Below are 14,470 nucleotides of genomic sequence, written 5' to 3' on the forward strand. Positions count from 1 at the left end.
ATTAAAAATAGTAATTTTATATACAAAAAACTCGGATAGAATTTCATTTATGGAATAAGCTTATACCGTAATCCATAAAAGTATAAAAATATAATTCCTCAAAGTCCGATCTGACGATCCAATTTTACTTTTAATGTTTGGTCAATTTTTAGTTAATTTAGTCAAATTTAATTATACTTTTAGATGATCAAATCGGTTCGGATCATAGTTTTTCTTAATGTATTTACACCCGGTGTGGCACAAAATGTTGGCCGGTGAGTACGAATTCACATGATTACGTGAATTTCTTTTGTGTATGTGAAATTTTTTGTTGGATTGTTTCAAATAATTTGGTAATGATTGTAATTTGACGATTGTATAACCAAACTAAATTGCATGAAACATTTTCTCAAATCTTATTTATTTAAAGAATTCCTTTAAAGAAAAATCTCTCACCCGAAAGTAAATCTTTAACAACAATACTTAAAAAGTAAGACAAAAAGACAAAAAGACAATTATATACTATATTTAATGATACATTACTCACAATGATATTTCGTTTCACAAGGCTGTGCAACATTAAAAATAGTGGGATTTATTATAAAAGGAAAATTTCATGCGCCTAACAACTTTTTACTCTTTTTCCCTCCAAACAAATTGTATTATCAAGAATGCCAATGTATCAAACAATTCGTCATAATAGAAATGTAACCTTATCCAGGTAAAAATAATAGGCTACTATTGTTCTAAAATTATTGTATTTGAAAATCTTTTCCGATTGTTAATAGTCTAAAACTAAAATAGTAACGGTTAAACAAATATAGTTTGAAATATTTCGAATTATTCATATGGAATTGAGTTTTGCTTTTTTCATTGTATGTCATTTCTGTCTTCTATGAATTCCTTTTTTTAGGAATAATATACCAAAATGGTTTCATTTTGAAAGAGTAAATTAAATAAGCACGTTTTTCTCACTCATACAAAACAGGTAAGGAATCGTGTTACGAATATTTTTATCTTGAAAGTTAGTGGCGGCTTATTATCCATATTAAGTGACAATTTGCGTTAGGATTATTCGCTGTTAAATGGTGTGAATGTTTTTTATTCATAATAATTAACATCTTTTTTTGGGTAAATGTAACTTTTATCGTATTCACAAATAGAACTAAACAAGAAAGAACATCTGTTTCCTAAAGAGAAAAAATGACAACAATATAAAAATATGATGCTTTATGCTAAATCAAATGTTAAATCGGTGTAATGTTTCCGGCGCAATGGGAAATTATTTATTATGATGTAGAAGAGAACATAATACGTAAAGATAACGAATTTTCAGTAATCAATTACGTACTAAATATTTTGCTAATTTTATTATTTTTAGTGATTATAGATAATAATGGTTTATATTGTTATATTTAATTGGGAATTTAATAAAGAGAATTTATTAATAAAATCAAAGCGATACTTTCAAGCTTTCTTTTATTGAAATAGATTTTATTGATATACCATCAGACCTCAATATACCGGTATTCGATATATCGATATATATTAAAAACATAACGATATTTTCAATGATTTTCACATGGATCCCAGCGTTGTATCGGAGTTGATCCCAATATCTATCTTTATTTCTTCTTTTTTTAAAAAAAATACCCTGAATACATCGTGCTATTAATCGGATATCTAATAGAGTGTTCTTATCATATCCTCGTGTTATTAAAACATGCACATGGCGATGAATTATTATAGCAATGCCTTCCTTTTCTAACTTGATTAAAAATGTGATTTCATAAATAGTCGTCAACCTAAATATAATTAAGAAAGGATTAGCTCTCATTCATTGTTGATGTAATATAGAGATTGTTTTGATTGGTTCCTAAATAAACTATTGAAATTTATTGAACTTGTAACCATAATAGCCTTTCATATTCTTTTTATGGAACAATCAAACCGATTTTACAACGTTCCTATTGTACAGAATTAAATCTTTCGCTCTTTGAAAATTTCTTTTACGAATCATTTCACACGCAATGAAACCAATATCCTTTTACTTTTACCAGAAAATTTAAATAAATTATCATTATCGTAAAACTCATCATATTTTTCACCGCCTATATACATTCATTATTGTCTTTGAAAAGAAGGAATTTTATATATAAGAAATATTCACATTGTAATTCAATGAAGGAAGTATATCAAACAAAGTAAACATTGCGTTAAGAACTTGCGTTTCCCTTTTATATATATATATATATATATATATATATATCATTAAATTCGGATCATAATCAAAATATAAAAATTCCGGAAAAAAAGACTCGTTATTCTTGTAAATAATCAAAATTTAAAAATTCCGGCCGGAATCCGTTTTTCCAAAAAAATTTGAAGGGATTAAAAAAAAGGTTTGCTCTAAGCATTTTTATCTTGGCTTTCTGACATTTTCGAATTAGAAGTATTAGAAGTAAAAAATTTATTAATGCCTTTTTTTATATACGAATAGAATAAATTATGTTTCAAATTATTGTGCAAAAGAGAATATTTTTGTTGAATTGATGCAATGCGTAAAACTTACCAATTTCTAAAGATTATCCAAGTGAAGGATGAACGGATCGTAACACCGCCTCATACCAATCTTTAAAGATTATCCAAGTGATAGATGAACGGATCGTAACACACGCTTCGTACCAATCTCTAAGATTATCCAAGTGACGGATGAACGGATCGTAACACCGCTTCGTACCAATTTCTAGATTATCCAAGTGACGGATGAACGGATCGTCTAAAGATTATCCAAGTGACAAATGAATGGATCGTAACACCATTCCATACCAACCTCTAGAGATTACCCAAGTGACGGATGAACGGATCGTAACACCGCTTCGTACCAATCTCTAAAGACTATCCAAGTGACGGATGAACACCGCATTGAAGTAATATTTGTCATATGACATCAAGAACTAGGTGCAATTCTAATTATCATTCATCAAAATTTTTGTACAAAGCGCACGTATAAAAAATTTTTAATTGACATAACGAATTAATATTTAATATAAAGCTTAAGTAACAATTTATTATTATATAGCACTGGTCACAATACTCTAGATACTAATCAAATAAATATGATAATTCTGGTCAAATTTTATTGCCCCTCTTCACACTACGTACTATATTACTCGAATTTCTATTTTACTGTCACATTGCAAATTATTTACAAAATATTTTACAAGCAAATATATTTTGTACATTAATTATACAAATTTCAATTTCACAAATCCATATTTCTCACATCAAAATCCAATTCAAAAGAACTATTATCCAATAAGAAACAATCGTTAGCACCATATTTTAGCGCACTTTTATTAAATTCATTATTTTCATCTTCAAAATCTATTAAAAAAGGCATCGCATCCTCAGGTGACTCCGTCCGTTCATTCTTTGATTCCGAAATCTATGGAAAGAAAAAAAAAATTAAATTTAATATAAATGAACGATACCAAATAATACTGTAAATAATATCATACTTTTCTTTTCAATTCATTAATTTGATCTGCGCAATAAGGAATAAAAATCTCTATATCACATTTTACGAATTTATCTTTCTCATCGTTGTGAGATTTTTTGCTTCTTTTTTTATGAATTGAATTATCAGAGGAATCTGAAGAATTGGATGAGTAACTTCTTTTTTTTCGTAACAACTTTGATGTTTTAACCATAACGATATTTGAGATCTCGTAAAAAAATAAAAAGATTGAGGATAAACAATATTAACAATTGAATTTCTTGAGAAATCCATTCAGTATATATTTATGTTATAATATATGCAGGTATAAAATTTAATGAGAAAGTTATTTTTGTGTAAAGTTTTTTTAACTAATTGTAATGAATGAGTATTTTAGGGACAATATTCTTGGAATGAGTACGATTGTCACGCAGGTTTTTTCCTAAAAATTTCACGTGAATTAAAACGGGGATACAGTGGCACGACAGAAAAATAATTTTATATTTAGTATAAAAATCAAGTTTTTTTTTGTTGTTGCTCTTTTCCTTATATAATAAAGGATTTTTTTTTATAAATACCACTCATACACTTACACATTTTCAGCTGACGATCATTAAATTTTTGAGTTAGCCGAGTCATTAAAAAAAATACTATTATGAATCTTCTTCCAAAATATGATGGAACTATTCATCCAGATGAATGGCTGAGACAAATTAAAACACAATGCATGATTCATATTAATAATAACCATTATTATTCTAATCTTGAAAACATGACTCTTGAAGTTGCAAAATCATTAGTGGATCCGTCAATTAATGTTAATAATGTAAGAAGTAATGATCAATTACTCACCACACTTAAAAATAATGTTTTATTTAAAATTTTTCTTAAATCAAGTAAACAAAAATTGCGTGATTTAAGTTATAAATTTAATACATGTGGTGACGAAGCCGAAAGTACTTTAGAATTTCTTGTTAAATTCAAAAAACTTTGTGATAATGCTGAAATTATTAATATTGATGATCAAAAATTTTATCTTATTCATACCTTGGATATTATATATCAATATAAATTTTCTGAAAAAATCATTAATATTAATACATTTGATGAATTATTAACATCTTTTCAAGATTTTATAATTGATCAAAAATGTAGTATTCGTAGTTCTTCTATTGTTATAATTAAACATGTAGCTACTGGAAAATATTTATCATCAAATAATTGTCCAAATGGTAGATATGGATACGTGGTTTGTATATAATATAAATATATAGACTATATTATATTTTTAATTATAATTAATCATTTCAATTAATTATTAGGTAACATTATCCAATAATCAATCTGACCCATCTTGTCAATGGCAAATTATTGGTCAAAGTCTTAATGACGAGATTCATTATGGAAATAAAATTCGATTAAAAAGTCCAGCGACAAATCAATATTTAAGTTCCACGAATGGATGTAAATCTCCAGCAACAAATCATCATCTAGGTAACCTCTTTTTAATAATGTTAATTTATTATTACTAAAACAATCATCTTACAAATACATGTATAGTATATTCCTATGGTTCCATATTTAATTGGATTGTGCAATTTGGTAACTCTGTAGATTATAATGGAATGTGGAAATTAAATGATAAATTTTCGTTATTGTGCGAAATTGGGAGCGCAAAGTCGTTATTAAGAGCTCATGATTTTCATTTCAATATAGGAAATAAAAATTTTCAAGAAGTTGTTTGTCATAACGAAAGATTTGGTGGAAATGATGAAGTAAATTATCAAATTATTATTATTTTCTTTTTTCTTTTTTTTTTTGTTACAGTAATCTTTTTTTATGTCATTAAATTTTTTATAATATTGTAGTGGTGTATTGAATTTTTTTGAAAAAGGATTTCCGTTCTCGAGTGAAGTTTGATGATTTTCTAGGGTCATTGCAAATTGATATGCAGGTGCTTGAATGCTTGTGTTTCCGATTAACCTAAATGAAGTCTAGTTGATAATTGATTATTTAGATAATGTGTGTTTAAATAAATAATAAATATATATAATAAATATATATAATAAAAAAATATATATAAATTTGGCAATAAAGATCTCTTTTAAGAAAAAAAAAAAGTATTTAAAGTCCGACGTAACTTTATTTAGAATTTACCGTGGGTATGTAAGTTTGAACTTTGAAGTTTTGTTTACGGGGCGGTAAAAGTGTGGTAAACAAAAAAAAAATATTTTTTTTTTGTGTACTTATTATATTTTTTTGTGTAACAAAGTAATCTCGTCACGCGATATAAAACTCGCATATCACGTGCTTGAAATTGTTAATCTATCTTCTACCTTCTGACAAAAACCATTTAAACTATAAAAGGTGGTATACACCATTTTTTTCTCCATTATGAATCAGTTGAATCACGCCTTAAAACGAAATCTCAAGAAAGAACAATGGTCTTTTTTTTAATGAATGCTTCGTTAAATCGGTAAACCACATGTTTATCTTATAATGATCATTGTCAATTTTGCGGCTTAAATGGTGTTATACATTACATATCTAAAATTCTCGTGAAAAAAAAATGTATAAATGTATGATTGGGAATAATAATGTACGTATGCTTGATATTTCCGTGAAAAAAATGTATTAATAATTATATTTTCTGTGCATTATATGTATAAAGAATAAAGAATATATATAATCATATTTAATTACCTAATTAATCTTGCAATTTTTAAAAAAGTGATGGATCGAATGCAAACCATGGTATGAACAGCTGATAAAGATTATTGTTTCCTGTAAGAACTAATTATTTTCATGCTCTTTGAGTCTTTAGAAGATAAACTGCGGTATAAGTAATGTAGATCCATTTATTGGAATTTCATTATGAAATCATACAAATTAAGTAAACTGTAATGAAAATCTTAGGAAAATTCTGCAAAACACGCGGGAATAAACTTCAATGTCTAATAGACGCTAGATTTACTTGATTTAGATGAAAATCATCATTCAAAGAACAATGCCCCAAACGAAAAGAAAAAATGTTATTGATATACTTTATAAAAGTTACCTCTATTTATGTTGCGCATATAATTCGTGCATAAATGATCGGCGTTCTCTGATGACACTATGCATGGACCTCATACAAGTTAGCCAACACGAAATCGACACCTGTTAATTATTATTTTTATCACCAAAAACATTGACACTATAATTAGCCTAAATATCGTCGAAATCTGGTAAATCCTTGTTTCAAAAAAAGCGCCAATTACATATGAGTTTCTAAATTAGTGATGATATTCACATGAACGTATCTTCTACATAGAGAAGTTTTGTGTTCCCTAACACTTTTTTCTTTCTTTTTTCAATTTTTTTTTTCAATAATAAATATAGTGCTGATTGTTTATATGTGTACAAAGTGTAAAATATGTTTAGTGCGCTCGGGTAAAAATTTATATAAAACTTTGATCATATTACGCGTTTAACTTCAATGATAAATTTTTTTTCCATCAAAAAAAAAAAAAAGGAATAATCTTAACATCTTTTATTTGTTTAACAATTATAAATTTGTGAAATATTGTTAACCCTTGTGAAATAAACATTCAAAATTTAATCGTTTTTTTTTTTTGTATATATATCGTATAATAGATTTTTTTCATTTTCATTTCATTTTTTTTTCTTTTTATAAAAATAGTATTAAGAATAATTTTCTTTTTTTTTATTAAAAAAAAAAAACAAAGATGGGAAACGAATTTTCTCAACATCATGAAAATATGACAAATGTGACAAGCGCACAAAATCAACATACAAGTTGTGCACCTTTGGTATCTTTATATGAACCATCGAGTATAAATAATAATAAATTAAACAAAAAACAAGAACCTTCTTCCAATTTATCCTCCAATAATGAGAATACGGATAATATTTGTTACATATGTTCGGATCAAATGGAAATTTATTCAATATCTAAATGTAATCATCGAACTTGTCATTTATGTTCTCTTCGAACAAGAATTTTACTTGACTCCGATACTTGTGCATATTGTAGAGTAAGTTTTTTTCATTAAATATTTTATTATAATATTCTTATTTGAAGATTAATATATATTTAAAATACTGAAAAAAATTATTATTATTATTATTATTTTTATTTTTAAAAAAAAACTTAATAGACTCAACAAAATGAAGTTTTATTAACACGAGATTCAAAAAAATCATTCGAAGAATTAAAATCGTCATCAATTAATTGGATAACAATCTCTAAAATTAATGTTTTATGTGAGGATGCTTCTATTTTTCATACTGCGACTCAATTGATGGAATTTCAATGTCCATCAAAAAATTGTAAAGTTATGTGTAAAGACTGGCATGATTTATCATGTCACGTGCGAATTGCTCATAATAAATTATTTTGGTAAGTTTTTAAATTATTTATAATAATCTAATATATATAATAATAATTATTAACTTTATTATCATTATTTATTTTTAGTACCATGTGTATAGTAAATCGAAAAATATTTATATCGGAACATCAATTATACACACGAGAGGAACTTGTAAACCATTATAATGGAAATAATACAGCAGATCCATATTTTCAAGGTCATCCTTCTTGCTCAGAGTGTAGTAATATTCATTTTTATGATTCATCGGAATTATATGATCATTATTTAATTCATCACAAATTCGTTCCTAACGCAAATTTATTAAGACCATCTGATCATTCTTCACATTCAACATCATCATCAACGAGTTCACAAGAACATTTAATAGAAGCAAGTGATATTGATATACCATTATTAATAATGTGTATTATATCAGGATTACTTAGTATCATTGGAAATATTATTGGAAATATAACGGGGTCAGGATGTCATGATTTTGAAAGATTCTTTCATTCTCTTGAAGATCTTTTTGTTACTTTAATGAATTATGATGATGTTAATAATAACGATCAAAGTTTTGAAATAATACTAAGAAATATGGCAAGTTCATTATACAAGGTCGGAGGAAGGTGTTTAATGTTATTTATGTACTTGATGATAATATTTTGGGTTTTAAAAGGGTGGTTTTTTTTCATGAGTTGGGCAATTTATGTGATATGTGTAATAACTTTTGGAAAAATTTGTTGGGAAAATTTAACTAAATCTTTCACTTCTAGGGATTAGATCTTGGGATTTAAATCTTGAGATTAGGTTTGGGATTTAAAGTTTGGGATTTAAGTTTGGGATTTAGGTTTGGGATTTAAGTTTGGGATTAGGTTTGGGATTAAAAGTTTGGGATTTGGGTTAAGACGTCAAGGAAAAATAATTTTTTTTAATTTACTTATTTTAATTTATTTAATTTGTTTATATTTTATTTATATATATATATATATATATATATTTCTTTTTTGTTGTGTATAACTGTATAACTACCGTATTGTATATTTTCATTATCATTATCATTTATTTCTTCATTTGTTTATTATTAGAATCAGATTACTTTTTCTTTAGGGTTGGAGTAATGGAGGCAAAAAAAAAAAGTATTTATTTATTATTATTTATTATTCATTATTACATTTACATTTTTTACGTATTACATTTTTCCGAAATAAAAAATAATTCATCACACGCTAAAATGCCAAGCATTATTATTATACTATTGATTAGTATAAACTTGACATTTAGCGTATAATGCATTTTTTTTTCATAAAAAAAAAAAAAAAAAAAATTCGTCAAATTTTTTTTTTTACATGTGGGAATTTCCATAAAAAAAACAAAAAATACCACGCAAACATTCTATTGTGAAAAAACACCATTGTTAAAAAAAAAAAAAAGATTATCATAATTTTTTCACGTGTTTTAAATTTTTGGTAAGGTTTGGTTTTTTGATTTTTCTGCCACGATACAATCTTAAGATTAATTACGTATTACTATCACGCCATCGGATTTTCGGATATTGGCGCGGACCATGAATGTGTAAATCGTATTCATTTTAAGAACGGGATTTACCAAATTACAACGCCTTAAATTAAAGCCGTAATCAAAGCCGTGTAATTATAAATAAAAAATCTCTTTAATCAATATTAATCTCTTCAATCAATTTTAATCTCTTTAATATCTTTTAACCTCCTTATCCCTTTAATCTTTTCAATCCCCTAATTCCTTTAGTCAAATGTTTAATCCCCTTTAGCCAATTTTTAATCCCTTTAATCAATTTAATCCCCTTTAGTCAACTTATAATCCCTTTAGTCAATCCTTTTAGTCACCTTATCCCTTTTAATCAAAATATAAAGGAAAATCGGTATTATTAAATGGATTTCCCCCTTTTAATATTAACGTAATTATTTAAAACAATATATGTGTATGGTATAATAATACGCTCTCCTTATGACGTAAAAAAATTGTGCCCAGAAGATAACTCCTGTGGCTAAAAATAGAATATTACCCCTGTGACAAAATGATATGCACAATAAAAAATAGAATTAATTATAGAAATTTTTTTATTCTTTTTTCTTTTTTTTTAAAAAAAAATATAACAATCTGTTTCCCTTTCCTTTTTTTTAAAAAAAAGGAAAAACACAACAGTCTGCTTCTCTCTTTTTTTTTTCAAAACAAAAAAAACAATAATTATTATTATTTTAAAAGAATACAGGACGATTACCACCACCATTATTTCTTAGATTAAAGGTTCTTGAACCTCTAGATTGTCTTCTTGAATCTCTTGGATTATCATTTTCTTCACTATCTTGACTACTATTATATGTTCTCACGTTAGCCCAATCCAATTCTGATGATCGTTTTCTCGCGATTAATAATGATATAACATATAATCCTACATTTATCCATCCAAATGATATACTTGCTACATCTGTATTGCATTGTAATTGTGCTAATTCTGCTAATTTTGTTAATTCAAGATGTTTAGAATTTGTATTAATTAGGTCACATCTTAACCCTGGTCCTGAATACCACGGATCAAAATTTGCCACTCCTGAAAAAGAAGGAAAAAAGAATATAAATTGGCATCTTGCTTTTTTTTTAAAAAAAAAAATAAACGACATGAAAATGATTTTACCTGATGAAAACCATAATGCAAAGAAGAATCTAGAACGTAATAAATTAACGTAAAAATTAATATTTTTACAAAAAATAAAAAAAAAAACATAAAAATAAATTATAATACAAACAATTCCATTAATATAAGTCTTAATGCATGATTCCATAACCACCTATAATTTGATACATAAACAACTACAAAATTTGAAAAATTCGAAAAAAAAATTTTAATTTTTATCACACAAAATGTAATATAATTTGAAATTTATATAATTTATATTTACTTGCTCCCAATAATGTTGTTGCTACTACGATATAATACCATATTTTAACTTGTCCATTATAACTGAAAAAAATTTAATAAATACGTTATTATTATTATAGAAAAAAAAGAAAAAGAAAGAAAGAAAGAAAGAAAGAAAAAATGGTATATAATATATACTACATAATATATACATAATATATACATAATATATACTCACGTTATAGATTTATCAGTTGGTAAAGGTTGCTTCTTAAAATACACTGACTTATCAATATTGATTTGTGGATAAAATTTTGATGAATTAAGTTCATCAACATAATTTGACCAAGTAACATATGATGTAACTTCTAATAAATTGATAATAATATTAGTAAAAGAAAAAAAAATTATCTTTTATAAAAAAAAAAAAAAGAAAAAAAAATCCCCAGGAAAAAAAAAAAATCTTACCTAGTATAACTATTATTAAACATACCAATAATTGTGCTAGTTTTACAAATAAAAAATAATATGGATGTTTACTAGCTTTCATGATTAATATTTCATATATATATGAATGTGTATATAATAATATATTGTATAATGTATATAATTTTTTACGAATTTTTTACGAATGTGAAAAAAATGTTATTATGTAATATATAATGTATAATATTTGTTAAAATATTTTACAAGAAAACAAAAAAAAAAATAAAATTTTTTTTTTTGTTTTATAAAGTTCATAAAAAAAAATCGTATCGTACGATAATAAAATCAAAAAATAAATGAATTAAATCCTTAATATATATAAATAATTTATCCGTTATAATAAACAAATGGTACCTATTAAACCTAATAAAGCATTAAAGAAGACAAAAAGGATGATAGAAACAATGGAAATAAATCATTAAAATGAGGTCAAACCAATAAGATTTCTATGATGGTTACAAATTGTTACAAACTACACAAGATACCAAAATAATCGAAAAAATTATTCGTGATGATAAAGCACAACCGGGCGCGGGCGTTTTTAAAAAAATATCTTCTTTTTTTTTAAAAAAAAAGTAGGAAGAAAAAGTAAAATACCGCGGAAAAATATTTTAAGTCTATATCTTTATTTTTATATAATCATCCCGTTTATACATTATGCGGTACTACGCAGATCAGGACATTTATACGTCTTTCACTCTTTTAAATATATCCAATTAAGTAAAATCTATAATATCATTCGAATAAATTTATTTTTAGCAAAATGAATATGGGCGTTTCCTTTTAAGTTAATATCTGAGGTTATCTTATCTTTTGACATATAAAAATTACGGCTAATTACATATCGTGTCAGAAAATACTATTAAAGTTTAAATCCATGTAATAGGAAATACATATACTTTTTTATAAAATCATTAAAAAATCAAACCGCAATTTATTATTTATAATATAACAATTATATAATATGACATATAAAAGAAATCAATATTGAGAAAAAAAAAGCCGCACAAATTCAAATCTGTTCCTGCCAGTCTGACCATGAAATGAAAATATGAGTAAATGTGAATGAATGGGATGCATGGGATAAATGCCAAAAAAAAGGAAAAAAAAAATGAATAATTTACAATTAAAAATTACAGTTATATGCTAATACTATTACTGTACTGTATAGATACAAGTGGGGAAAAATGGTATTTATATTATTAAATCGTGAAATCGTGGATTAAAGGGGGGGTATCATTAAAAAACATCTCAGGCGAAAGTTATTTTTATAAAAATGTATAAAAAAAAAACTTTCAAGTAATTCCTTTTTTTTAGATGGGATTTTGAGAAGTTTTTATGATATAAATTGGTGTTCCTCTCTTCATTTCCTTTTTACTATAAGTTTTATAAATCATAACTTGTTCAGGTTCATCAATTTGAACTATCGTATTAGGACGTGGTTTATATTTGTAAATCACTTCTCCTAAAGCTTCAACTCTTCTTTCACCTTCATATCTTTCTTGTCTTTCTTTCCATAATTTCAATGCTATTAAGGTTGTTGCAAGGAAAAGAAACCCATTAATCCAGCCAAGTGATATAAGCATCACTTTAGCTTTACACTCGCGGGCGACAGCGTCGGTTAAATTTGTATCTTCCCCTATTACAGGTAAATTATCGCAAGTATATCCATATCCTTTAAATGATGGATAAATGTTTGCTATACCGGATGTTAACCATAATGTCATGAAAAATGCATTAATAGAAATATCTCGTTTATATGGACCCATATAAAAACGACAAAATCTTGATAAATAAAATCCACTATCTGCTAAAGTTATTATTAGAACAATATAAAAAAATATTTTTGTCCCATTATAATATACGACATTATCATCTTTCATGGATTTGTTTCTATTGAAAAAATGAAGAAAAAAAAATTTTAGGATAATTGAAGCGAGAAAAACAAAACATTTAATAAATTCTAATAAAAACTTACATGTCGGCATTGAAATAAGCCGATCCGTTAAAACCTTGATCTATGTAGAATATTTGAAATGCTGCATATTCGACAATTTCTAAAAAAGAAAGAAATTATGTTATATAAATATTTGAAAAATTTTTAAAAAAACTTCTCCAAGACCACCTACCTAAAATAAAGCAGATGAAAACAATTAAGATTTCAACGGCTCTCAAGATTTTAAAAATATTGGATACAGATTGCGAATTCATGTTGTAATAAAGATTTCGTTAAAATTTGATGAAGATACAAAAAGAGTGAAAATAAAAAATATCGCGTAATAAAAGGATTCGTTTATATATGGATAATCTAGCTGGTAGATATGAATAATAAGATTTCCAAAAGAAAACTTATTTAGTATACGTAAATGTTTTTTTATAAAAAGGTGAAAATTCCTTTTTTAATTAAAAAAACGTGATGGTAATAAGGGATTTGCGATATGGAGTTGATAAAGAAAAAGGAGAAAGGAGTATAAAGAAAGGCAAAGGTTAAATAACCGCCAACTCTTTAAAGCCCGCGAGAATTTTGTAGCTGTGAAAGGAAAAGAAGGGAAATTTATTCTCAAACAAAAAGAAATTTCAATTTGAATATATATTTAATTATCAATACGTCAAGTTTATATAATAGCTAAATTAGGTTGTAATACCAATTTAATACGTAATACTAATTGTATATCAAAAATTATCCAATAAAATCAATTTTCGGATCGACCTTTAAACTATTTTAGTATAATAAAAAAAAAGCATAATGTTCTGTAACCCATATGCTCTAAAATTGTTACTATTTTTGGTATATAACGAAGATTACCCGTGAAAAAAAATTTCCTTCTTAGAACATTATTCTCATTATTATTGGTTGAGAATATTAACTAACTATTATTGTCATTTTTTATTTAATTTCTTTTAATCCTTTTTATAGTTATCATTTCTAATAATTTTTTTCAACTAATACAATTAATTATTTATCATGCGCTTATATACGATAAAAAAAATATAAATTAAAAATTTTTGTTTCATCTTCAAAGATAACGGTTTTAATGAACCTTATCTCATTATTTTCACATATGCATAAACTTTTTATAACATGCTTAAATATTTATTTATCATTCGAACTTTCAACCGAATATGGTAAATCCTTAATTAAAATTAAAACCAATCAATAATCACAAGAATGAATCTAAAGAATAAATAGTACACGAAAGTAAAATAAACAGCAATTATCAATTGAGTTTA

General features: G+C 25.5%; 5 protein-coding genes across 5 annotated transcripts; 2 read left to right on the forward strand and 3 right to left on the reverse strand.

Moving 5' to 3' along the window:
• Nucleotides 1–3,244: 3,244 nt before the first annotated feature.
• On the reverse strand, nucleotides 3,245–3,692 carry OCT59_013578 (uncharacterized protein; the record flags this gene model as incomplete). Its single annotated transcript, XM_066141615.1, has 2 exons — nucleotides 3,245–3,427; nucleotides 3,501–3,692. The coding sequence occupies 2 exons, from the start codon at nucleotides 3,690–3,692 to the stop codon at nucleotides 3,245–3,247; spliced, it is 375 nt and encodes a 124-aa protein (XP_066001740.1).
• Nucleotides 3,693–4,084: 392 nt separating this feature from the next.
• OCT59_013579 (uncharacterized protein) lies at nucleotides 4,085–5,574 on the forward strand. Its single transcript, XM_066141616.1, has 4 exons — nucleotides 4,085–4,727; nucleotides 4,801–4,972; nucleotides 5,195–5,253; nucleotides 5,347–5,574. Exons 1-4 carry the CDS (start codon nucleotides 4,134–4,136, stop codon nucleotides 5,365–5,367), a joined length of 846 nt encoding a protein of 281 aa, XP_066001741.1. The 5' UTR covers nucleotides 4,085–4,133; the 3' UTR covers nucleotides 5,368–5,574.
• A 1,381-nt stretch (nucleotides 5,575–6,955) lies between these two features.
• OCT59_013580 (uncharacterized protein) lies at nucleotides 6,956–8,637 on the forward strand (the record flags this gene model as incomplete). Its single annotated transcript, XM_025314698.2, has 3 exons — nucleotides 6,956–7,515; nucleotides 7,639–7,880; nucleotides 7,959–8,637. The coding sequence occupies exons 1-3, from the start codon at nucleotides 7,207–7,209 to the stop codon at nucleotides 8,635–8,637; spliced, it is 1,230 nt and encodes a 409-aa protein (XP_025184749.1). The 5' UTR covers nucleotides 6,956–7,206.
• Nucleotides 8,638–9,938: 1,301 nt separating this feature from the next.
• OCT59_013581 (uncharacterized protein) lies at nucleotides 9,939–11,838 on the reverse strand. Its single transcript, XM_066141617.1, has 6 exons — nucleotides 11,222–11,838; nucleotides 10,992–11,121; nucleotides 10,794–10,855; nucleotides 10,641–10,704; nucleotides 10,529–10,557; nucleotides 9,939–10,444 (listed from the first exon to the last, which is right to left on the reverse strand). The coding sequence occupies exons 1-6, from the start codon at nucleotides 11,301–11,303 to the stop codon at nucleotides 10,092–10,094; spliced, it is 720 nt and encodes a 239-aa protein (XP_066001742.1). The 5' UTR covers nucleotides 11,304–11,838; the 3' UTR covers nucleotides 9,939–10,091.
• Nucleotides 11,839–12,144: 306 nt separating this feature from the next.
• Nucleotides 12,145–13,826, reverse strand: OCT59_013582 (uncharacterized protein). Its single transcript, XM_025314696.2, has 3 exons — nucleotides 13,369–13,826; nucleotides 13,218–13,296; nucleotides 12,145–13,132 (listed from the first exon to the last, which is right to left on the reverse strand). The coding sequence occupies exons 1-3, from the start codon at nucleotides 13,448–13,450 to the stop codon at nucleotides 12,553–12,555; spliced, it is 741 nt and encodes a 246-aa protein (XP_025184747.1). The 5' UTR covers nucleotides 13,451–13,826; the 3' UTR covers nucleotides 12,145–12,552.
• Between the last annotated feature and the right edge of the window lie 644 nt (nucleotides 13,827–14,470).

Source organism: Rhizophagus irregularis, chromosome 21, assembly GCF_026210795.1.
Source record: "Rhizophagus irregularis chromosome 21, complete sequence".
Lineage (NCBI taxonomy): Eukaryota > Fungi > Glomeromycota > Glomeromycetes > Glomerales > Glomeraceae > Rhizophagus > Rhizophagus irregularis.